The following is a 26,075-nucleotide window of genomic DNA, read 5'->3' on the forward strand; positions in this document are numbered from 1 at the left end:
GACTCGGGTTCAATCTCGGTTCCGGGTCACTGTCGGTGTGGAGTTTCAACATTCTCTCCGTGTCGGCCTGGGTCTCACCCCCACAAACCAAAGATATGCAGGGTAGGTGGATTGGCCCCACTAAATTGCCCCTTAATGGAAGAAAATAATTGGGCACTCTAAATTTTAAAAAAGATTTAATATCAGAGGGGTAAGGCTGACCGGGCCCTCCAGGCATCCCCCTGGGGCCGGGGGAAGCTGTCTCTGTCATGGACCTTCTGACTCCAATGGCTCCTTGGATGACCACAGAGGATGGCCACCTCCATAAAGATGGCAACTTCCTCACATCACATGGGCTGTTCTGCCACCAGTAAAATTCCAGCACCCAGGAAAATAGCCCTTAATAAAGCATTTACTTATTTAAATTAGCTGCTCACCTCCAATTGGCAGACAATTGATCTTTACCTTGTCTCGTTACTGGCAAACATTGTTTGAATATCCTTTTACCGTTTACATGTTTGTAAAATGTTTTTTAATTTTTCCCTTTTATATTACCCACTAAACCTTTCACATACTGTCTCTCTATGCCCCTATTTATAAAGTCCATGATTCCATACACTTTATTAACCATTTTCTCAACCTGTGCTGCCAATTTTCAATTATTGTGCATCGATATCTGCAGGTGAGAATGTGCATCATTTGTATCTGAATTATCTCTATTTTTATTAATTCATGTGCTATGGACGTCGCTGGCTAGGTCAGCATTTATTTGTCCATGAGAAGGTGGTGCCTTCTTAAACCGTTGCAGTCCATGTGGTGTGAGTACATCCACAGCACTATTCTGGAGGGATTTCCAGCATTGTGACTGTTATAACCTGCCTGCTTACCATTGGCTGGGGACTAATGACAATCCCACAATCCTGTGGGAGTATGAGCTTCCCCAATGAGGGGGGTGGAGAAACCATTAGTAAACTCCAAGTATAAATAAAGCTGGCCAGTTTAGGAACCAGCAGGAAGGAGTGTGCAGCAAGGAAAGTTGTTGCTGCTGTTTTATATATATATATATATATATATATATGTGTGTTATTGTAAATAAATGTTATTACTTTGTATCCTTAAAACTCGTGCTGGATTCTTCGTGGCCCTCACAAAACTGGCGACGAGGGTTAAAGTGAATAGCTGTCTACACTGCTGAAGCCACCTCCTTGGATTTTTGTTGGACACAGGTTGGAAGTTGTTTTCTATTATACCATGCCTCTGTATGGACGTTTGGATGTTTTTGATGCTGCGCTGGAAAGCTGGAACCAGTACGCACAACGGATGCGTTACTATTTCCGGGCAAGCAATATCACCGAAAACGAGTGCCAGGTGGTCATATTGCTCACCGCCTGCAGCCCGCATACGTTTGGGGTGATTAGGAGCCTTACGTACCCAGCTGCGCCGGACATAAAAACGTTTGATGAACTTGTGAATATAGTGGGGCAACATTTTAAGCCAACCCTGTCCACGATAGTCCAGCGTTACCAGTTTAATACCGCTGAAAGGACCCCTGGAGAATCCCTTGCCGATTTTCTATCCAGGCTACGCAGGATTGCGGAATACTGTGGCTATGGTGAGACCTTGTCAGAAATGTTACGCGACCGTTTGATTTGCGGTATTAACAATGCGGCCACCCAGAGAAAGTTGTTACGTGAGCCAACATTGACTTTTCAACAGGCCATTCAAATAGTATTGTCCCGAGAGAGCGCAGAACGAGGAGTGCAGGAGCTACAGGGAATGGAAGTGCATGCCTTGGGGCGCAACCCCTTCCATCCGAAAACGTTCCCCCGCACTCCTGCGGTACCTTGGGCGAGGCGACGTCCAGACCGATGCCAGTGGCCGCCTGACATTCCTCCCCGAAGGGAGCCTTCTCCAGAACCAATGGGTGAGGAGCCATGTCCGTGTCAAACTTGTAGGCGCCGACCCCGTCGCGGACGCCAGTCCTGGGGGCGCCAGAGGCGCCGTCGTTCCAACCGAAACTGGGACCAGCCCAGGGGCCGTAACTGGGACCAGCCCAGGGGCCGTACCTTCCATGTGGATGAACCTGCGGCGACTACTCCTGAGGACGTGGAGACGGAGGATGACTGCCTGCAGCTGCATTGTGTGGCAACTCCCCGTGTGGCCCCCATTAAGGTGACAGTACGGGTCAATGGTCACCCGCTTGAGATGGAGTTGGACACTGGCGCAGCGGTCTCCGTGATCGCCCAGAGGACATTCGACCGCCTCAAGCAGGGTATACAGACCGTTACATTAACTGACTCACAGGCCAGGTTGGCCACCTACACGGGGGAACCACTGGACATTGCAGGAACTACAATGACCCCTGTTGTTTATGGACGCCAGGAGGGGCGTTTCCCACTTATCGTGGTGCGCGGCCATGGGCCCAGCCTTTTGGGTCGGGACTGGTTGCGCCATTTGCGGTTGCAATGGCAGCACATCCTCCAAACAGTTTCTGAAGGGTTGACTGAGGTGCTAGGACGATACCCAGATGTATTCCAGCCTGGTTTGGGGAAAATAAAAGGGGCCATAGCCCGTATCCAAGTCGAACCAGGAGCCACGCCGCGTTATTTCCGGGCGCGCCCGGTGCCTTACGCCTTGCTCGAGAAGGTAGAAGGGGAGCTCACTCGTTTGGAGAGTTTGGGTATTATCAGGCCCGTCAGTTTTGCTGACTGGGCAGCACCAATTGTACCTGTCATGAAGCCAGATTCCACAGTTCGCTTGTGTGGCGACTATAAACTTACAGTGAATACGGCTTCCCGACTCGACCGATATCCAATGCCTCGCATAGAGGCTCTCTAGGCGAAGCTTGCAGGCGGACTCTCCTTCACAAAATTAGATATGAGTCACGCCTACCTGCAGTTGGAGCTGGACCTTGCCTCCCGACCATATGTAACGATTAATACACACCGGGGCCTGTATGAATATACACGGTTGCCCTTTGGAGTATCCTCTGCCTGCGCTATTTTTCAACGTGTTATGGAGGGCATTTTGAGAGGTTTACCACGTGTTGCTGTCTACTTAGATGACGTTTTGATTACAAGGACGTCGGAGCAGGAACATTTGGAAAATCTGGAAGCTGTCCTTAGAACCTTTTCGGAGGCTGGAGTCCGTTTACGTCGCACAAAGTGCGTATTTCAGGCAAAGGAAGTAGTCTACCTCGGTTATCGTGTGGACCGCGAAGGTTTGCACCCCGTCGCAGAGAAGGTGCGTGCGATTCAACAGGCCCCGCCCCGACTGACACTTCGCACCTTCGTTCTTTTCTCGGTCACGTAAACTATTACGGGAAGTTCCTCCCCAATCTGGCAACTACGCTGGCCCCGTTGAACCTTCTGCTAAAGAAAAATCACACCTGGGTTTGGGGTCAGCAGCAAGAAATCGCTTTCCGGCGGGTAAAGCAACAATTGTTGTCATCTGGGTTACTAACCCACTATGATCCTGGAAATCCTTTGCTCGTCACATGTGATGCATCCCCGTATGGTATTGGGGCCGTCCTGTCCCACAAGATGGAGAACAGGGCCGAGCGACCGATAACTTTCGCCTCCCGCACATTGACTGCAGCGGACAAAAAGTACGCGCAGATCAAGAAGGAGGGCCTGGCAGTGGTTTTTACGGTGAAACGCTTCCACCAGTACGTGTATGGCCGCCATTTCACTATCGTGACTGATCATAAGCCTCTTCTGGGACTTTTCAGAGAGGATAAGCCAATACCGCCCATTGCTTCTGCACGGATCCAGCGCTGGGCTTTGTTGCTTGCTGCATATGAGCATTCTCTGGAGCACAAACCAGGAACGCAGATAGCAAATGCCGACGCACTGAGCCGATTGCCTTTATCGACCGGCCCCATGGCAACCCCCACGACCGGTGAGGTGGTTGCAACCCTAAATTTTATGGACACCTTGCCTGTCATGGCATCACAGATCCGTGAGTGGACCCAGACGGAGCCAGTCCTGTCAAAGGTTCGGCACATAGTCCTGTATGGTGGGCAGCATAGACAGCTCCCAGGCGAATTGCGGGCATTTTCCTCCAAGCTGTCAGAATTCAGCGTGGAAGACGGCATCCTCTTGTGGGGGACGCGTGTGATTGTCCCGGAAAAAGGCCAGGAGCTGATACTAAGAGACTTGCACAATGGGCATCCAGGTGTGACCAAAATGAAAATGTTGGCCCGGAGTTATGTCTGGTGGGCAGGCCTCCACACCGACATTGAGAAGGTGGCCCAAAACGGCTCCATTTGCCAGGAGCATCAGAAGCTTCCGCCGGCCGCTCCCGTACATCACTGGGAATGGCCAGGGCGGCCTTGGGCACGCTTGCATGCAGATTTCGCAGGCCCTTTTCAAGGATCCATGTTCCTTCTATTAATCGAGGCCCAGTCTAAATGGCTTGAGGTGCATAAGATGCAGGGGACAACGTCCTGCGCAACAATTGAAAAGATGCGTTTGTCCTTTAGCACGCATGGCCTCCCCGAGGTGCTGGTCATGGATAACGGCACTCCATTCACGAGTGAGGAGTTTGCGAGGTTCATGAAGGTGAACGGCATACGCCATATCCGCACTGCCCCTTACCACCCGGCTTCAAATGGGTTGGCAGAGCGCGCAGTGCAGACATTCAAAAGAGGACTAAAGAAGCAGTCTTCCGGATCAATGGACACGAGACTGGCTCGCTTTTTGTTTACGTATAGGACCACCCCCCCCCATGAGGGCAGCTCCCGCAGAACTCCTAATGGGCCGGAGACTTCGCACCCGCCTTAGTATGGTTTTCCCGGACATTGGCGCAAAAGTACGCCGCACACAAGAACGGCAGGGACAGGGATTTTCTCGGCATCGGCCAATTCGGCAGTTTGCGCCCGGTGACCCAGTGTTCGTTCGGAATTTTGCTGGTGGTGCCCAGTGGGTTCCTGGCGTAATCTTTTGCCAAACGGGCCCTATATCTTACCAGGTGCAAGCCCAGGGTCGTCTCCAGTGCAAACATGTAGACCACTTTCGGTCCAGAAGACTATCCCCTCCAAAGATTCCCCGCCCCGGAGCTCATTTCTACAGCCGCAGAGACCAGAGACAAGGGAAGGTAGTCCTCACAATCGTCCACTGGTGCCTCACTCAAAGCCTGCGCAGGTCGTTACAGAACCGAATGGAGATAGAGACGCTGACATGACGGAGGCAGCAAACTCTGACTCCGAGATGGAGACACAGGACGCATCAGAGGGGGAATCCTCGGGTCCACGGGCCGTGGATTCCTGCTGCAGATGGGAATTTTTTCCGAGACCAGGAATTACCAACTGTAGCAGAGAGACTGGTCCTGGAAGAAGAAGTGATGACAACAATTGCATTTATATAATCACTTTAACAAATTAGCAAGCGCAATATCACAACACTCCGGGGTTGTTTTTGCTGCATACATCTCCGTATTTAAGTGGCAATCTTGTGGTGCAGTGGGTAGCAACCCTACCACTGGACCAGAAGCTCTGGGTTCAGGGTCCTACTTCAGGCCTTGATGGACACAGGTGTGTCCATCAAGGCCAAACAAGTTGATTATCAGCCTGTAAACCCTTCCAACATGGCAGGGGGTATGAGCAGGAGCAGCACAAGAGTTGCCTGGTCTGCAGAAGACAATGACAAACCGCTGCCTTTGCCAAGCATAATCATGGACCAATCCAATGGAAATCCATGGTGGTCAATGCCCTCTTAGGGCATGATACCAGGAGGATACTCGCTTAAATATATGTTTATGTAAATATTTCTGTCATCGCAAGGAGTGATGCAATGTCACATCATGCAGCCATCTTTGTTAGCCTGCACAGTAAACAGGACATGTAGCAGTAGAAAGAGGAAACCTCCATTCGAGTCCCGTGTTCAACCTCTACACTGGCCTTCAGCTTCCTTTATATTAGTCCACAAAGACATATTGCAACATGGCGACAGAGGTGGGATACAAACTTTTCTACCTTGTTTCCATTCCCATGAATACAGTATCGCAGGCTGATGCCATAACTATTTACATAAACATATATTTAAATGAGTATACATATTAGCAAGAACACCATCAATATTTGATAAGCTCATAATGAGATATTAGGATAAGTGATCAAAAGCTTGGTTAATGAGATAAGGATTTAAGGGGTGATGTAGAGGTTGCAGGAAGAAAATCCAGAGCTTAAGGGCCTAGGCAGCTGAATCCACAATCGCCAATGTTAGGGGGCTAAACAAATCAGGGTTTGGCAAGAGACCAGAACTGAAGGACAGAGATTATTATTTTTTTAAAATAATTTAATAAAATATCAATAACAAAATGAGAAAGAAAAAAGAACCCAACAGGGCTAAGTGCAAAACACAATCTAAAAAAGCAACCCCCCAAACCCCTCCCCCCCCGTACATAAATAATAAATTAACATTAACACCCCGACTAAACACAACAGGTGTATACACCCCCTCAGACCTTCCAGTGTAAATAACATAAACAAAAATAAAGTTACCCCCCACCCCCCCCCCCCCCACCCCGAGCTGCTGCTGCCATTGACCAATGTCTATCGTTCTGCCAGAAAGTCTAAGAACGGTTGCCACCCCCTAAAGAACTCTTGCACCGACCCTCTCAAGGCGAATTTCACCCTCTCCAATTTAATGAACCCTGCCATATCGCTGATCCAGGATTCCACGCTTGGGGGCCTCGCATCTTTCCACTGAAGGAGAATCCTTTGCCGGGCTACCAGGGACGCAGAGGCCAGAATTCTGGCCTCTTTCGCCTCCTGCACTCCCGGCTCCTCTGCCACCCCAAATATTGCGAGCCACCAGCCCGGTCTGACCCTGGATCCTACCACCCTCGACACCATCCTCGCTACGCACTTCCAAAATTCCTCCAGGGCTCGGCATGCCCAGAACATATGGGTGTGATTTGCTGGGCTCCCTGAGTACCTAACACACCTGGCCTCACCCCCAAAGAACCGGCCCATCCTTGTCCCGGTCATGTGTGCCCTGTGCAGCACCTTAAACTGTATGAGGCTGAGCCTCGCGCACCAAGAGTAAAAATTCACCCTCCCTAGGTCATCTGCCCACGTCCCCTCTTCGATCTCCTCTCCCAACTCCTCCTCCCTTACCTTTCAACTCCACCACCGAGGCCTCCACCTCCTCCTGCATCACCTGGTAAGTTTCCGAGATCTTCCCCACTCCCACCCACCCCCCTGAGAGCACCCTGTCCTGTACTGTGTATGGCAGTAACCGCAGGAATTCCATCACCTGCCGTCTCGCAAACGCCCTTACCTGTAAGTACCTGAAGGTGTTCCCCGTACTTCTTCTCCAGCTCACCCAAGCTCGCGAACTTCCCGTCCACAAACAGGTCCCCCAACTTTCGTATCCCTGCCCTGTGCCACCCCGAAAACCCTCCACCTGTTCTTCCTGGGGCGAACCAGTGGTTCCCCCATAATGGGGTCCACGCCGAGGCCCCAACTTCCCCCCTATGCCGCCTCCACTGCCCCCAAAGTTTGAAGGCAGCCACCACCACCGGGCTCGTGGTATACCTCCTTGGAGGGAGCGGCAGCGGCACCGTTGCCAGCGCCCCCAGACTCGTACCCTCACAAGACGCCGTCTCCAGCCTCTTCCATGCAGCCCCCTCCATCACCCACTTGCGCACCATCGTCGCATTGGCGGCCCAGTAGTGCCCACAGAAGTTGGCCAGCGCCAGCCCCCTCCTATCTCTACTCCGCTCCAGGAACACCCTTCTCACCCTCGGAATCCCTCGTGCCCACACAAACCCCATTATACTCCTGTTAACCCGCCTGAAAAAAGCCTTCGGGATAAACACGGGGAGGCACTGGAACAGGAAAAAAAACCTTGGGAGCACCATCATTTTGATTGACTGCACCCTACCCGCCAAGGACAGCGGCAACGCGTCCCACCTCTTGAACTCCTCCTCCATTTGCTCCACCAGCCTTGTAAAGTTAAGCCTATGCAGGGCCCCCCAGCTCCATCTCCGCCCTTTTTAGTGGGAGCTCACCAATCCCTCTCTCCTGGTCCCCTAGCTGAACTACGAACAGCTCGCTCTTCCCCATATTGAGGTTGTACACCGAAAAGTCCCCAAATTCCCTAAGGATCCTCATTACCTCCGGCATTCCTCCCACCGAGTCCGCCACATACAGCAGCAGGTCGTCCGCATAAAGCGACACCCTATGCTCCTCCCCACCCCGCACCAACCCCCTCCAGTTCCTCGACTCTCTCAGTGCCATAGCCAGGGGTTCAATCGCCAGTGTGAAGAGCAGGGGGGACAGGGGACACCCCTGTCTCGTCCCTCGGTGCAACCAAAAGTACTCGGAACTCCTCCTATTTGTGGCCACACTCGCCATCAGGACCTCATACAATAGCCTAACCCACCTGGCAAACCCCTCCCCAAACCCCTTCAGCACCTCCCACAGGTACCCCCACTCTACCCTATCGAAGACTTTCTCAGCGTCCATCGCCACCACTATCTCCGCCTCCCCCTCCCTCACCAGCATCATGATAACGTTCAAAAGCCTCCGAACATTCGCGTTCAACTGTCTCCCCTTCACAAACCCTGTCTGGTCTGCATGGATGATCTGCGGCACACAATCCTCAATCCTCGTGGCTAAGACCTTCGCCAGCACCTTGGCATCTACATTTAGCAAGGAAATCAGTCTGTAAGACCCACATTGCAGGGGATCCTTGTCCTGCTTCAGGATGAAGGAGATCAGTGCCCGGGACATCGTCGGCGGTAAAGCCCCCCCTTGCCTCATTAAAGGTCCTAACAGCGGGCCCAACAGGTCCATATATTTTTTCTAGAACTCGACCAGGAAACCGTCCGGCCCCAGTGCCTTCCCCGCCTGCATGCTTCCTATCCCTCTGATCAGCTCCTCCAGCCCAATCGGGCCACCAGTCCCTCTTCCACCTTTGGAAACCTCAATTGATCCAGGAAACGGCCCATCCCTCCCTCCTCCCGTGGGGGCTCGGATCGTACAATTCCTCGTAGAAGTCCCTGAAGACCCCATTGATGCCAACCCCACTCTGCACCACGCTCCCTCCCCTGTCCTTAACTCCCCCGATCTCCCTAGCTGCCTCCCGCTTCTGAAGCTGATGCGCCAGCATCCGGCTTGCCTTTTCCCCATACTCGTAGACCGCCCCTGGGCCTTCCTCCACTGCACCTCCGCCTTCCTGGTGGTCACCAGGTCGAATTCGGCCTGGAGGCTGCGCCTCTTCCTCAACAAACCTTCTTCAGGCTCTTCTGCATACCTCCTGTCTACCCTCACCATCTCCCCTACCAGCCGCTCCCTCTGTCCCCGCTCCCTCCGCTCCTTGTGGTCCCTAATGGAGATCAGCTCTCCCCTCACCACCGCCTTCAGTGCCTCCCATACTATCCCCACTCGGACCTCCCCATTGTCGTTGGTCTCCAAGTACCACTCTATACTTCCTCGGACCCGCTCGTTCACCTCCTCATCCGCCAACAGCCCCACCTCCAAGCGCCACAGCGGGCGCTGGTCCCTCTCCTCCCCCATCTCCAAGTCCACCCAATGCGGGGCGTGGTCCGAAATGGCTATTGCCGAATACTCGGTATCCTCTACTCTCGCTATCAGCGCCCTACTCAAAATGAAAAAGTCGATTCCAGAATAAGCCTTATGGACATGTGAGAAGAATGAAAATTCCCTAGCCCGCGGCCTTGCAAATCTCCAAGGGTCCACCCCTCCCATTTGGTCCATAAGTCCCCTCAACACTCTAGCCGCCGCCGGCTTCCTACCCGTCCTAGACCTGGAGCGATCCAGTGCCGGATCCAACACCGTGTTAAAGTCTCCCCCCATTATCAGGCCCCCCACTTCCAAGTCTGGGATCCGACCCAACATACGCCGCATAAAACCCGCATCGTCCCAGTTCGGAGCATACACATTGACCAGTACCACCCTCTCGCCCTGCAACTTACCACTTACCATTATGTACCTACCGCCATTATCTGCCACAATGCTCGACGCCTCGAATGACACCTTCTTTTCCACCAAGATCGCCACCCCTCGATTTTTGGCATCTAGCCCCGAGTGAAACACCTGACCTACCCACCCTTTCCTCAGTCTTACCTGGTCTGCCACCTTCAGGTGTGTCTCCTGGAGCATAACCACATCCGCCTTGAGCCCCTTCACGTGCGCGAACACGCGGGCCCGCTTAACCGGCCCATTCAGTCCCCTGACATTCCAGGTTATCAGCCGGATCAGGGGGCTACCTGCCCCCCTCCCCGCCGACTAGCCATGACCCCTCCTCGGCCAGCCACGCGCCCGCACCCCACACCCAGCCCGTTCCCCACAGCGGCATACCCCCGTCACGACCCCCCCACCCACTAGCTCTAGCTCCTCCTTGACATTAGCAGCAACTCGATTTACCCCCCCCCCCCCCCCCCCCCTCAGCTAGGACCCATCCTAGCTGGTTTACTCCCCCATTGCACTTCCGCAAGTCAGCTGGCTCCTGCTGACCCCGGCCACTCACGCCTCCCCTTCGACTCCTCCCATTGTGTGGGACACCCTCCTCTCCCGCTCCCCATCCACAGGCTCTCCCCCTCCCCCCTCCGTTCTCAGCGCGGGAAACAATCCTCGCTTCCCCGCCCTCCCCCCCCCCATCAGTCAGGACAGAGATTATTGAGGGTTGTAGGGATGGAGATGGTTATAGAAATAGGGAGTAGAAACGCCATTGAGGAATATGAATACAAGGATGAGAATTTTAAACTGAGGCATTGCAGGGTTACAGAATGGGGGTGGGTTAGGGGACAGGCAGAATTTGGGGACTGGGTTCAGGGTTAGTGGGATAGGGAACTGGCAGGGGATTAGAGGACTGGGGCTTGGTTAGGGATTGGGGGTGGGGATAGAGCATTGGAGGAGGGTTTCAGGGTGAGAGGCCAGTATTCGGGATAAGGGCAGGATTAAGGGTCTTGGGCCACGGTTAGAGGATGGAGCGAAGCTATGGGGATGGTACAGGAAATGGCACTGAGGTAGAAGGTCAGCCATAATCTGGTTGGATGGCGCAGCAGGTTCAATGGGCCGATTAGCCTACATCTGATCCTGTTTCCTTTGTTCCAATGTTGATCTGGGAGCCAATGAGCACAGGAGAGATGTGTGAATGGGATATAATGCAAGTTGGAGCCAGGACTGATGATTAAATAGTGCATGTATCCATTGTGGCTGCCTGGCTGCAGTGCTTTTAGTCATTCATTGTCTTCAGGAAGAATCCACAAATCTGAAACACGCTCTAAAATTCAAACTATAAAATGGTTCAAACATAAAATAACATTCACAGATTTGTTTAGGAAGTGCAATTTGCAAAAATACAACACCAGGTCAATAATTTATTTTCACACCAGACCCAAGAGCCTTACAGTGAGGGTACAGAGTTATCTGTGTGTCTAACAGCAATACTAAATGTAAATCACAAAACGTTAGAAACATACACATTCATGCTGTCTAAAAACTGGTTAAAATCTGTGCAGGTCAACCAATGTCGGCCAAGAAAAAAAGAATAAAAATGTTTTTACATTAGAAACAAATAAATGATTAACAATTTCAAATGTAGAGCACAAATTTTATATTAAATTTTACATTATTTTATAGTAAAAATACTGGCCACATGACATCATGGCAGCGTTTATACTTTGTGGAGTTTATCATACCAAATATACAATACACTAAGTAGAATGATGAAAAACTGCTGATATTTTTTTGTATAAAAAGATAACACTTCAGTGTTGAAAATTGATCCAAAGCATTCAGCTGGTCAGTAAAGTTCAATCTGCACCCTTCTTCTGGTTGCATAAAGGATCAGCTACCAATGTGACTTGACAGACCAGATTATGGTCAAGTTTGTGTTTCCAGAAATGGTGGAATAGAAAGCGGTCAGTTTCACAGTGCATCAACAAAACTAGGGCGTGATTTACCGACCGCGTTCCAGGACGCAGCCGGGAAATCCCACGAGAGGCCTCTTCCAGGATTCCTGACGGTCGTAAAGCCCCACGAGATCCAATGAGGTCTCGCGAGACTTCGCGATCTGGATCCCGCCCCATAGTTAAGTGAGGTTAACTGCTGACTTAACTATTCGTACACCCGATCTAACCAGCGCCCGGGATCTATCGGCCTCGCCGAGGAGACCCCAGCTGGGCACCGTTTAGCACTGGTCACTAGGCTGAACGGCACTTTGGGTGGGGAGGGGATCACCCCAGGTGGTTGGCTTCTGAGCAGGGTGGCACCCTGGGACTACTCTTGCCACCCAGGTGGTTGGTTTCTGAGCAGGGTGGCACCCTGGGACTACTGATGCCACCCAGTCACTGTCTCTGCCAACCTGGCACCCTGAGTGCCACCCAGGTGCCAGTCTGGTGGCACTGCCAGGGTGGCAGTGGCAAGATACCCAGGTGGCATTTTGCCCATTCTGGGGATCAGACCTGGAAGTGCCCCGCCCCTATCAGGTGGGACGCAGTGGACCCCACAACAGGTGAGTTGTAGCGTTGTGGGGATGGGTCCGGGGTTGCCCGGGGTGGGGGGAGACGGGGCGCAACAGTAATCCTGAACTATTAATTTGCAGCCTGTACGGAGCTCAAATGCCGGCATGGAAATTTGAGAATTTGAATTCAGTTTTTTTTTAAAGTTAGAAATAAAGAAGTACTATCAGTAAGAGTGACCATGAAGCTGTCGGTTTGCCATAAAATCCTCGTAATCCTTCCTTTCGGGAAGGAAAACTGCCATCTCAGCTAGGCCTTTCGGTGACTCCAGTTCCACATTGATGCAATTGACTCTGAACTGGCCTCTGATGTGTCCCAGCAAGCCACTCGACGGCAGCAAGCAAACCAAGAGGAATGCCCATCAGGGAAACTAGGAGTGGGTAATAACTGCCAGCAGTGCCCACATCCAAGAATATCATTTAAAAAGAAACCGCTAGGGCAGCATGGTGGCGCAGTGGTTAGCACTGCGGCCTCACGGCGCCAAGGTCCCAGATTCGATCCCGGCTCTGGGTCACTGTCCGTTTGCACATTCTCCCCAGTTTGCGTGGGTTTTGCCCCCACAACCCAAAAGATGTGCAAGCTAGGTGGATTGGCCACGCTAAATTGCCCTGAAAAAAAAATGAATTGGGTACTCTAAATTTAAAGAAAAAGAAAAAGAAACTGATGTAAAGGATTGAATTGTGATAAGCAGTTGGAAGAATCAAAACTGCTGCCCTCACATGATTATAGACAGGTTCCTCTGTGTGATTGTGGGCAAGACGAGCTGGAAAGGGGATAGGACAGCCATCGAAGTATGTTTCATGTGTAACCAGTAGCCTAGAGTTGCTGTCTGCCCCCTCACTGTCACGATAAACAAGACCAAAACCAGTTTAAAAAAAAATGTTTCAGCACTCCGATATAAATTGTATAAGAAAATAAATAATTTTTGAACAGTTAGTAGGTCATTCCCTTTTGGGATTTAACAATGTCAATCAGAGGACCACCCACTCATTCTTCCACATCAAAATATGAACTGTGTGCACAGTTCTGAAGATACGGTAAATAGAGCTTTTCAGCTGAAGATGAACAACAGCTCTGGGTACAAGTCTTTCTCGTCAGAACTTAGAGGAATGTTGTATTCAATACCTCATTTTTTTCATGAAAGTTTGACACACATGATATAGACATTGCTATGATACTCTGTGCTATAGAGGTCCATGGGGCTGAGTTTCCAAAATAACGTCTACTGTTGTTAGATTAATTCGAAAGACTAAGAGTCCACTTTAGGAAAAATGCTGACTTTATTGTTCCGACTTATCTTCCAGTCTGTTCTGAACTTTGGCTGCTTTTCAGTTGTTTGAATGAGCTCTTCTGGTGTGTTGCCCAAGGGAGGCAAGAGCCTTTTCTTGCTGTTCCGTGTCTCAGAAAGCCACTGTGGAGGCAGTTCGAATGGGCCAAAGCCAAACTGCATTGCATACTTGTCAGAGATTGCGTCTGAATCTGGAGATGCCGCTGCTGCTGCCCCGACTGCAGCGGAGTCATTGTTAGTGTGTGCGGCAAATTGTTCCACTAAAGTCTGTTCCACCTCCAAACTGGTGGTAGCTATTTCTTTCTGTCGGCACTCAGTGGATGCAAGTGACTTAATCTCATTTTCATCGTCCTCCTCCTCGGGGGGTTTGAAGATCTGCTGCTGCCCGATGTGAAACATTTCAAGCAACTGACTACCCGAACGGACCCCAGGCTCGAGAGTGGCATCAGTGAGGCCACCAGAGCTTACGATGTTCCGTCTACTGTACCTACGATGAAGCTGAATGACAGTCCCCACTAAGCATTTCCGAACGGACTTATTAACAGTCAGAAAGAGTAATGGGTTAGTGAGCAGCGAAACCTTGGGCAGCCAGACTGCCGTCAGCATTAAAAAGACAGAGATGTCGGAGATGTTAAGAATGGTTCGGTAAATCACGAAAACCATATAGGGGACGCTACAAACAATGAAGATGAGCACCATGGAGAGAAGCATAGCATGCAGTTCTGCCTCCCGCTGGGAAACATATGGAATTGAAATTGTGTTCTGCGGAGTTCGTAAAGCAGCAATGATTACTTTCTTCTTCTGGCTGGCGCTGAGAGCTCTGCGGATCAGAATCATGAACAAGAATACCACGGCAATGGGCAGAATCACCGTGGTGATGTTGTATACAATTACATAAGCCAGGTGCCCGAAGGAATAGCTCCAGGAACTATTGCACGTGGACATGGCATAGACATCTGAAACATTGGTCACTGCGAAAACTGGAACACTTGCTAAAACTGCATGAATCCAAATGTAGATCACCAAGTCCCGGGATTTTGTATCCGAGATCTTCCTTTCTAAAGGATACAAGACAGAGTAATACCTGTAATTAGAGAGAGAAAAGAACAATCAATGAATGCACAAATCTCTCTACCTCTTTCAATCTCTTTGAATTTATGTGCAGTAAAAGTCTTGCCACACGTCAGACACCTTTGGTATTCCTTGCAAGTGTAAAACTTACTTACAGTTCATAATTTTCCCTCACTATTTACTGTTCACTTTGATTATTACATTACATATCAACTTTCCAGCTATGACTGGGATTTTCTATCTCCGCCTGGAACATCTAGGGTGGCAGCAAAAAGTCCATTGACTTTCGGCAGGAATTCCGTACCTATATCTTACCTATATCTCCGAGCCCAGTGCCTCTATGCTATTTGTTACAATCACTTCTAAATTGCTACTTCACACCAATGTGATTCACTCTGAAACTGGCTCTCTGAATCACATTGTCCACATTTTTTTTTTGACAGGAACCAAATCTTTGATGAATGGATCAACAATTCATGGCAGTACCAGCAAGTGTTTCAAATACATTTTCAATTCTTGTTCTTTGATTCTGCTCTTCTCTGATTAGGGTGATCGCTTTCAAGAAAAATAACATTTGAAAATTGAGTCCCTGGAGAAAATCAACAACTCAAACTCGGTCTTTGAAACCTCTGGTGGAAAGTTAAATTGTTGGCTATATGATTGGTCTGCATAGGAACAGAGGTGCAGAGGGGGTCACTCAAACCCTCAAGCATGTTCCTCCATTCAGTCAAGATCAGGTCATGGCTGATCTATATCTTCACTGCATTCAGCTGTCTGAGCTCTATGTTCCTTTACCCTTGTCTAGCAAAAATCTATCAGATTGAAAATGATCAACTGAGTGAGCAATTGCCTCTTTCTGTCAGAGAGAGCTCCACACTTCTCAAACCCTTTCCATGAAGACGTGTTTTCTGACTGCACTCATGATTGGCATATCTCTGTACATCTTTGGACTGAGGGAGGAAACTGGAGCATCCGGAGGAAACCCACGCAGACACAGGGAGAACTTGCGAACACCACATTGTCACCCAAGGCTGGAATTGAACCCAGGTCCCTGGTGCTGTGGGGCAGCAGTGCTAACCACTGTGCCACCATGACGTTGGTGACTTATTGGGTGTGATTCTCCCGAATGAAATGTTCGTCCCCACCAATAGAAAAACTGGAGTGATTCCCGCTGGCACTAGGAGCGAATCTGACGTTCCATGCGATGGTACTTAGAATCTTAGAAAAAACAATATCAGTGGTTTTTTGCCATTCTTTGGCATGTAGTAAATTTTTTGAAGAGGATCTGAGTTTTCCCTGGACCTGAGAGGGACAAGGCCTAACCTCTCTGATGGGACTTGCTCCTCAGAGATTGGAAGGGCGCCCCAATATCAGAATGATGCTGCAGCAACCCCACACCAACCGCCCCTCCTCCACCCCTCCCAACCAGCTGCCAACCTAGATTGCTGGTCTTTCCAGGAAGGTTTTCAGGTCTTCAGAACAAACAGACAGCCTGTTTTTTAAAAAACTGTAATTATAAAAACAGCAGCTCCTCAGGGTTAATGGACCCTATCACAAATAAACAACAATTATCCCTCCTTTGATACTGCGTGGATCTGTCAATCAAAAGGCTATGGTGGCGAAGTTGAACATAAATAATGCAGTTCAAAGCTTTAAGGCTTCTAGGCAGGCACAGACTTGAAAAAGGTATAGGGCAATGAAATTGACAGTGTAAAAACTCAGTTCAAAAGGTTTCCACCATGTTAAGGGGCATACTTGTACCATCATTTCATGCTAACAGACAGTTTAAAAGGGTTAAAGCTGTAGATGACCCTCGACCTGAGCGCCTCTCGCCCAACAGAATTTCCCCCCCAACCCCCACCTCCCATGAAGGACCTCCCTCGGCACCTGGAGGCAAGTGTAGGGAGGGTACTCACCTCCATGCCACCCATTGGAGTGCAAGCTGCCAGGCCCAGTTTGTGAGGACTTGCACCAATTTACGCCAGCGGAATTCTCAGCTGGGGCTGCTGGAGCATCCCAGGAAGCAGGTGAATCTGGCGCCCTGCCATAAATAGCACGGTTGCTTCACAGCTCTAGGGTCCTAGGATCGATTTGCGACTTGGGTCACTGTCTGTGTGGAGTCTGCACGTTCTCCGTAGCTGATGTTGAGTTTAAGTTCCGGCCCGCCGATTCTCGGGCTCCCGCGGGATCACCGCCATGCCGGTCGGGGGCCGTTAAAAGCGCCCCCCCCCTCTCCGGCGATTCTCAGGGCCTCGACGGGCCAAGTGCCCACCGAGTTCGGCCGAGTCCCGCCGGCGTGGGTTACGTGTGGTCCCACCGGCAGGACCTCGGAGTGCTGTCTGCGGGGGCCGTCCTGGTGGGGGGGCGGGGGGGGGCCTACCAATCGGTGGGCGGGCTAGTTCCTTGGGGGCCTATGTTCCTCTGCGCCGGGCCCCTGTAGGGCTTCGCCATATTGCCCGGGGGCGGCATGGAGACGGGAACCCACTTGCATGCGCGAACTCGCGCCGGCCGTGGCACGCCGGCTTTCGGGCACCGGAGCCGCGGCCAGCACTCCGGCGCCTTACTAGCCCCCTCAGAAGGGGTGGATACCTGCCATTTGAGGCCCGCTGACGCCGGAGTGGCTCGCGCCACTTTTCACGCCTCAGAACGTGGCCGTGGGATTGGAGAATCCTGGCCTTGGTCTCTGTCTGATGTCCATGTGATTAAGTCTCCTCTTGTGAGTGCTTTTTGCTTGATTTCAAAATACAATTCAAGGATCATTATCCCACAGAGATAAACTTCAGACTATATTGTGGTATCTAACTGTGCAAAAACCTTTGCTACCACTACATGTCCGTAGCCAAAGTATCGAATTACAGAAAACAATTTTTGAAACAGACTTCTCAATTGTTACAAGTTGCTGCTATCGTGCTGGTTTTGAATACAGGATGGTTCAGCAACCATACAGTGAGTTGGCTGCAGAACACAAGAAATAAAAGAAAAGAGAAGAGAAGAGATATTTGGTATATAAGATGCTAGGTTTGTGTCATAATATACACCAGTATATTATGGTGCAGACACACACACACACACACTGATGGACATGCAATGGGACCAATCAGCATACACAACACCTCAGCCAATCACCAGTGAGAGCACACGCACTATAAAGACAGGGGACAGGAGAGTTCCCGCTCATTCTAGTAGCAGCCAGCTCGGAGCACAGAGCTCACAGCCTGCAACACAGACATTCACCATGTGCTGAGTGCATCACATGGTTAGGACTAAGCAAGGGTCAACAGTTAAAGCTAGTATTGCATTTACCCACAGTTCAAGTATGTTAATATAGTTAACCTTATAATAAAATAAAGTTGCACCACTTCCAGTGTTGGTGACCTGTTTGTGATCCAGAACACCCAACACATCATGGTACAAGGAGTGGTTGTATACTAGCACTTCTGAGACCCACCTGCAACTAATCAGCATTCCGGCATCCTGAAGTATGGAGAACATCAACCCTCCGCCGCCGCTCCGCATCGCCGGCAATCTCAGGGTCAATTGGAAGATTTTCAAACAGCGCTTCCAGCTCTTCCTCAAAGCCACGGACAGGGAGAACGCCTCGGACACCAGGAAGATTGCTCTGCTCCTCTCCACGGCCGGGCAACACGCCATCCACATCTTCAACTCCCTCACATTCGCAGACGACGAGGACAAGACAAAGTGCAAAACGGTTCTCCTCAAATTCGATACCCACTTCAGCATAGAGGTCAATGAAAGCTTCGCGAGATACCTGTTCCAGCAGCGCTTGCAGGGTAAGGATGAGCCTTTCCAATCCTTTTTAACACACCTCCGCATCCTTGCGCAGTCCTGCGGCTATGGGCCCACCTACTACTTCATGAAACGCGACCAGATCGTATTTGGTGTTCTGTCGGACGCCCTGCGTCAGCAGCTCCTTAAAATTAAGCAACTCACCCTAGCGACTGCCATCGAGACCTGTGTCCTGCATGAAAATGCCACCAGCCGGTACTCCCACATACAGGCGGCTGAAACGGCGCGGCAAGGTCCCCACGAGGCGGAACGGGTCCAAACAATTGAACACCTCCAAGGCTGCAGCCTGGATGAGGGCGGCCATTTCGTGCGCTTTTCACGGCCTCCCGCGCTTGTACGCGCCATACGAGGGGACGGTGACGTGGAGGAACGTGATGCGCAGGCGCGCACCACGCAGGACCGCACCGCACATGCGCGGTGGCGCAACGAGCGTACTGACGTCACGCCGTGTGGCAACTGTGGCTCCGCCCATTTAAAGCGGCAATGTCCTGCAAAATCTCGACAATGCCTACGATGTGGCAGACTTGGCCACTATGTTGCCTGCTGTCGAGGAGCTCAGCCTGCCAATTCGCATCGCTTCAGCCAGCCTCGCAGGAACGTTCGGGCAATTCAACCCACGTTCACCGAGTCCGATTCCAACTTCCCGCAGATCAGTGACACCGAGGACCCGAGGGAGCCTTTTCGAGTCACTGTTATAACAAAGAACAGGCTGTCCCCGAATCAAAACCACCAGCCGCTGTCGGTGCTCAGCATTGATCCAGACGACGAGTGGTGTGCCACCCTGACGGTCAACCGATCCCAGATACAATTCCGCCTGGACACTGGTGCTTCCGCTAATCTCCTAGCGTGGTCAGCCTTTCAGACCCTTGGGGTTAAACCAACCATTCTTCCGTCGACCTGCCAACTAGTGGACTACAATGGCAACGTCATTTCTGCTACCGGTTCATGCCAACTCGAAGTGACGCACAACTCGCGAAAAACCATCCATCCCTTCGAGTTCGTGGGCTCCTCGAGGGACTCTCTGCTAGGCGCACAGGCGTGCAAACTCCTAAACCTCGTTCAACGAGTACACTCTCTCTCCAGAGGACACGTCTGCCTTCCAGGATGCGGACTTCAGGGCGCAACTCAATGCCATCATCGACCAGCCCCGAGACGTTTTCGAAGGCATGGGCACGCTTCCATACACTTACAAAATCCTGCTCAAACAAGACGCCATGCCTGTGGTTCATGCATCTCGCAGAGTCCCAGCACTCCTCAAGGACCGCCTCAAGCAGCAGCTGCAGGACCTCCAGGACCAAGGAGAGCTCTCCAGAGTGACGGAACCAACCGACTGGGTCAGTTCCATGGTGTGCGTAAAGAAGCCTTCCGGCGAGCTCCAGATCTGCATTGACCCAAAGGATCTGAATCGCAACATAATGAGGGAGCATTACCCTATCCCCAAGCGTGAGGAGATCACGTGCGAGATGGCTCGGGCCAACATCTTCACCGAACTTGATGCCTCGAAAGGATTCTGGCAAATTCAACTAGACAGGTCCAGCAGAAAGCTGTGTACCTTTAATACCCTGTTTGGCAGCTACTGCTACAACAGGATGCCATTTGGGATTATATCGGCATCAGAAGTATTCCACCGGATTATGGAGCAAATGATGGAGGGCATTGAGGGTGTGCGCGTCTATGGTGACGACATCATCATTTGGTCCACCACCCCGCAGGAGCATATCAGTCGCCTCCAGCGCGTTTTCAAACGAATACGGGACCAAGGCCTTCGCCTCAACAGAGCCAAATGTTCCTTCGGCCAGACAGAACTCAAGTTCCTAGGGGACCACATCTCCCGGTTGGGTGTGCGACTGGATGCAGACAAGGTGGCAGCCATCACGGCCATGTAGAAGCCAGCGGATAAGAAGGCGGTCCTCTGATCTTTGGGCATGGACAACTTCCTGGGGAAGTTCATCCCCAACCTCATCTCCCATACCACAGCTCTCCGGAACCTGGTCAGGAAAACAACAGACTTCCAATGGCTTCCCACCCACAAGCGCGAATGGGAGGAGCTTAAGGCCAAGCTTACCACGGCCCCGGTATTGGCATTTTTTGATCCCACGAAGGAAACAAAAATTTCAACGGATGCCAGTCAATCCGGCATTGGGGCGGTGCTCCTGCAACGCGATGAGGCCTCATCATGGGCCCCCGTTGCATATGCGTCCCGTGCCATGACCCCCATGGAACAGCACTACGTGCAGATCGAAAAGGAGTGCCTGGGCCTGTTGACTGGGGTCGACAAATTTCATGATTACGTGTACGGCCTCCCCCAATTCACTGTCGAGACCCACCATCGCCCGCTGGTCAACATTATACAAAAAGATCTGAATGATATGACCCCTTGCCTCCAGCGCATTCTGCTTAAACTCCGACGGTACGATTTCCAGCTCCTATACACCCCGGGCAAGGACCTGATCATAGCCAATGCTCTGTCCAGGACAGTCAACACCCCGTGTGACCCAGAGGGGTTTGTATGCCAGGTTGACACCCTTGTGGCCTTCACGGCCTCCAATCTGCCGGCCACGGATGAACGCCTTATCCACATTCGCCGCGAGACTGCGGCTGACCCCCTACTACAGCGTGTCATGCGCCACATGACGGAAGGGTGGCTCAAGGGCCAATGCCTGCAGTTCTACAATATCAGAGATGATCTGGCAGTAGTCGATGGTGTTCTCCTGAAGGTAGGCGTTGACCTGTTCCATGCGTTCGGCAGGGACTATGTTCTAATTGTAGACTATTTTTCGAACTACCCGGAGGTCGTACGCCTGCACGACATCACATCATCGGCGGTCATTCGTGCCTGCAAGGAGACCTTTGCTCGTCACGGCATCCCACTCACTGTGATGTCGGACAATGGCCCCTGCTTCGCGAGCCAGGAATGGTCCACCTTTGCCAGCAGGTACAACTTTGTGCATGTGACATCCAGTCCCCTGCACCCCCAATCCAATGGCAAAGCGGAAAAGGGCGTCCACATCGTCAAACGGCTCTTCTGCAAGGCTGCCGATGCAGGATCCGACTTCAACCTCACCTTGCTGGCCTATCTTTCGGCCCCACTCTCCACGGGCCTGTCGCCAGCCCAGCTGCTCATGGGTCGCACCCTCAGGACCACGGTGCCGTCCATTCACGTCCCAGACCTCGACCACGTTCCGGTCCTTCAGCGGATGCAACAGTCTCGTGCACAATACAAGGTGGCGCATGGCGCTCGGGCGACTGATCTCCCTGCTTTGGTGCCGGATGATAACGTCCGCATCCATCTTCCAGAGTGTGGCTGGTCTGCAACTGCTGTGGTTCTTCGGCGGGTGTCTCCCCGCTGGTTCCTGGTTCGTCTGCCAGATGGTTCCATTCGCCGCCGCAATCGGCGTGCCCTTCATCTCATTCCACGCTCGCTACGTGATCCTCCACCGGTGCCACGCACTCCTGTTGTCCCCAACCTGGACTATGTGGAGATTCCGAATACTCTGCATCTTCCTCACTCTGCCATGGCCCAGCCCGTTCCTCAGCCGGTGGCTCCTGACCCACCCTTGAGGCGGTCAACCAGAATTTGTCGCCCACCTCAGAGACTTGACTTATGAGTTTTACAATGTTGGACTCTTTGATCTGTCCTGTTATCCTGTTTCATCGTTCCAGTAGTTTGTATATAATGTTCATTTTGTTGTTGGTGTGACACCCTATTTCTCTGCACCAGGCACCTTCCCAGGTAAATAGATTAGCCTCATGTACATAGTCATGTAAATAACACGCGCACACATAGTCAGGTACATTCACTGCACGATATTTATTGTCACGCAGGCACATGTTCTTTATATAAAAGGGGGGATGTCATAATATACACCAGTATATCATGGTGCAGACACACACACACACACTGATGGACATGCAGTGGGACCAATCAGCATACACAACACCGCAGCCAATCGCCAGTGAGAGCACACACACTATAAAGACAGGGGACAGGAGAGTTCCCACTCATTCTAGTAGCAGCCAGCTCGGAGCACAAAGCTCACAGCCTGCAACACAGACATTCACCATGTGCTGAGTGCATCACCTGGTTAGGACTCGGCAAGGGTCAACAGTTAAAACTGGTATTGCATTTACCCACAGTTCAAGTATGTTAATACAGTTAACCTTATAATAAAATAGAGTTGCACCACTTCCAGTGTTGGTGACCTGTTTGTGATCCAGAACACCCAACACATCAGTTTGCATTCAAAGTCATGAAAGGTTTGTACAGAGTAGGTATCGGGGTGGAAGGGGTTGAGAAGCAGGGGACACTAATTGCTGGTGATTGGCAAATAAACCAATGGCAGCAAATGGTTAGGATCCACAGGTGCCTGAAGAAAAACATGGAAAAGCTACGAGGAGAAGGTTGGGAAGTAGGATGAGCTGAGTTGATCTCACAAAGAGCCAGCATGGGAGAGATAGGCCAAATGGCCTTCTTCCATGCTGTAACCATTCTATGATTAGCCACAAAATAACAACATGCTACTAATCTGAACCTTGCTTACAGACTTACGAGAGATCAAAAATAGAACAAGCGATGTGATGGCAATTAGACTGTTGATTTAAGGGAGTACACCTGTTACTTTTATTCCTACAGCTAAATCATGTCACAGATTCTTCCCCCAGTATTGCTGCATAAGAATTATGCGAGCAATTTTCAGCTTGTTTTAGCCGTCAGCGAGAACGGGGACACGGGTGCAAAGTAAGTCGCGAATTGGGAAACGCGATTCTCACTGGTGAGGTCACATTTTCTGATTTTCCAGGTCCCTCGCTGGTGACGTAATGACAATCCTGGCAGGGAAGGTCATGAACTTAATTTAAATACATTAGCATATTATTAATGAGCCCTCCTGCAGGGACTCCCCCTGCTCCCCCCCCCCCCTCCGCCCCCCCCCCCCCCCCAGCTGAATCCACAAGGTCAGAACAGAAGCGACCATGAGGTTCATGGGTGGGGTGCCAGGCGACACAAACACACGGCGGGGGTGAGTGCAATCAGAATGAGCCCCACACTCAGGCTGTACTTTGAAGCCAGAGGGTGAGGTTTCTGGAGGTTCAAGGCCATTGGATATGGAGGCCAGGCTATCAGGGATTAGTGTCTGGGTGGCTGGCTGTTCAAGTTAGAAGGCTCATTTAATTCACAGCACAGGGGAGCTGGGGAGTGAAGGTGCATTCTAAGGATGAAGTTGACTTCAAGTTGCCTAATCAGCTCCCTGACACTTCCTGACAAGCCAACTGTGGCAATTTAGTCAGCATTGCAATGCAGAGACTTCCTCGGCCTTTTGGCTAAGATGAGCGTGAGGTCAGGTGTAATGCCTGGATCTGGTATGTCTCTCTTGTGAAGACTATGAATTGGATTGAATTTGAATTGGTTTTTGGAGCAGGCAAGGAGCTGGATTAGGGGTTTGCCCCTGTCCACACTCTGAGCTCTGGCTTTGGAACTCTGATAAAGTAATTTTTAAAAATGGAAGGTGAAGACGCAAACGAGGTGGCTGCCGCTGGAGTACTGTACATTTTGTCCCTTTTCTTAGTCTCACAAATTGCTTACTCTCGGAAACCCACATAGTTGTTGTAATAAAGGTCTTGTATGACTGAAGCATTGCAATGCATGAGTCTGCCACTGAATGGCACTCAATTCATAACCCACTAGGGAACAGTCAATTTTGGATTTGGTGATGTGTAATGAGGCAGACTTGATGAGGGGAATTAAGGTGAAGGAACCCTTAGGGAGCAGTGACCACAATATGATAGAATTTACCCTGCAGTTTGAGAGTGAGAAGCTGGAATCAGATGTAACGGTATTACAATTAAATAAGGGTAACTACAAAGACATGAGGGAGGAGCTGGCCACAGTTTATTGGAAAAGGAGCCTAGCAGGGAAGACAGTGGAACTGCAATGGCAGGAGTTTTGGGGGGTTATTTGGGAGGCACAGCAGAAATTCATCCCAAGGAGGAAATATGCTAAGGGGAGGACAAGGCATCCATGGCTGATGAGGGAAGTCAAGGACAGCATAAAAGAAAAAGCAGACAAAGTGGCAAGGATTAGTGAGAAGCCAGAGGATTCGGAAGCCTTTAAAAGCAAGCAGAGGACAACTAAAAATGCAATAAGGGGAGAGAAGATGAAGTATGAGTGCAAGCTAGCTAGTAGTATAAAATATATAAAAGGTAAGAGAGAGGCAAAAATATGCATTGGACCACTGGAAAATGTGGCTGGAGAAGTAATAATAGGAAACAAAGAAATGGAAGACAAACTGAATAGTTACTTTGCATCAGTCTTCACGGTGGAAGACACTAGTGGGATGCCAGAGCTCCAGGGGGCAGAGGTGAGTGCAGTGATAGAGGATTGGCTGACTGGCAGAAGGCAGAGAGTGGGGATAAAGGGGTATTTTTGAGGATGTCAGCCGGTGACTAGTGGTGTGCCTCAGGGGTCTGTGCTGGGACCACAACTTTTCACAATATACATTAATGATCTGGAAGAAGGTACTGAAGGCACTGTTGCTACGTTTGCAGATGATACAAAGATCTGTAGAGGGACAGGTAGTATTGAGGAAGCAAGGGGGCTGCAGAAGGACTTGGACAAGCTAGGAGAGTGGTCAATGAAGCGGCAGATGAAATACAATGTGGAAAAGTGTGAGGTTATGCACTTGGAAGGTGGAATTTAGGCATAGACTATTTTCTAAATGGGGAAATGCTTCGGAAATCAGAAGCACAAAGGGACTTGGGAGTCCTTGAGTGGAATTCTCTGATAATGAAGAAACGGGCGCGAATCACTGGACTTTTTTCTAGAAATTCCAGAGTGATTCTCCGTTTTGAAGGGGGCTAGCAAGGCCCTGGAGTAGTCCACGCAGCTCCGGCTGCTGATACGTGGCCCTGCACTTCCGTCCATGCATGCGGCTGCGGCGGTCTGTGGTGGCAGCCACGCGCAACATGGCGGACCCATACAGAGGGCCGGCCCCGACAATATTGGCCCTCCCCCCCTCCCAAGATCCCGCCCGCCCGCCGATCGGTGGCCCCCGACTGCGAGCCTGGCTGTCCTGGAGGCCCCCTCCAGTGACGGAACCCCCCGCCCCCCACCAGGGTGGCCGCAGACTATGTCCGCAGTCGTCACTCCGAGTGCCGCCAAGTGGAACTATGAGTGAACCACGCCGGCGGGAACTCGGCCAGTTGCCGGCGGAGAATAGCTGCGGGGGGCTCTTTCAAGGCCTCTTTGCGCGCGCGATTGGTGGCGATTCTCCGGTCTGCGGAGAATTGCGTGAAGACATCGGACCCGATCGCAGGTCTGACACCCCATTTTCCACCCCGGCGGCAAGCGCGATTTCGGCGCGGACGCTCAGAGAACCCCACCCCTTGTTCACGATTCTCTTTTTTTTTATTAAATATTTTATTGAAAATTCTTGGTCAA

The 26,075-nt window shown here is 51.1% G+C and overlaps 1 protein-coding gene across 1 annotated transcript in view; it reads right to left on the reverse strand.

Annotated features, from left to right (window-relative positions):
- Positions 1-11,318: 11,318 nt before the first annotated feature.
- Positions 11,319-26,075, reverse strand: part of gpr176 (G protein-coupled receptor 176) — a 100,802-nt gene continuing 86,045 nt past the window's right edge. Inside the window, exon 3 of the mRNA XM_072485080.1 lies at positions 11,319-14,846. Within this exon, the coding sequence (XP_072341181.1) occupies positions 13,724-14,846 (1,123 nt within the window). The 3' untranslated portion in view covers positions 11,319-13,723. The remainder of the gene's footprint in view (positions 14,847-26,075) is intronic.

This window comes from Scyliorhinus torazame, chromosome 2 (genome assembly GCF_047496885.1).
Source record: "Scyliorhinus torazame isolate Kashiwa2021f chromosome 2, sScyTor2.1, whole genome shotgun sequence".
In the NCBI taxonomy this organism is placed as follows: Eukaryota; Metazoa; Chordata; class Chondrichthyes; order Carcharhiniformes; family Scyliorhinidae; genus Scyliorhinus; species Scyliorhinus torazame.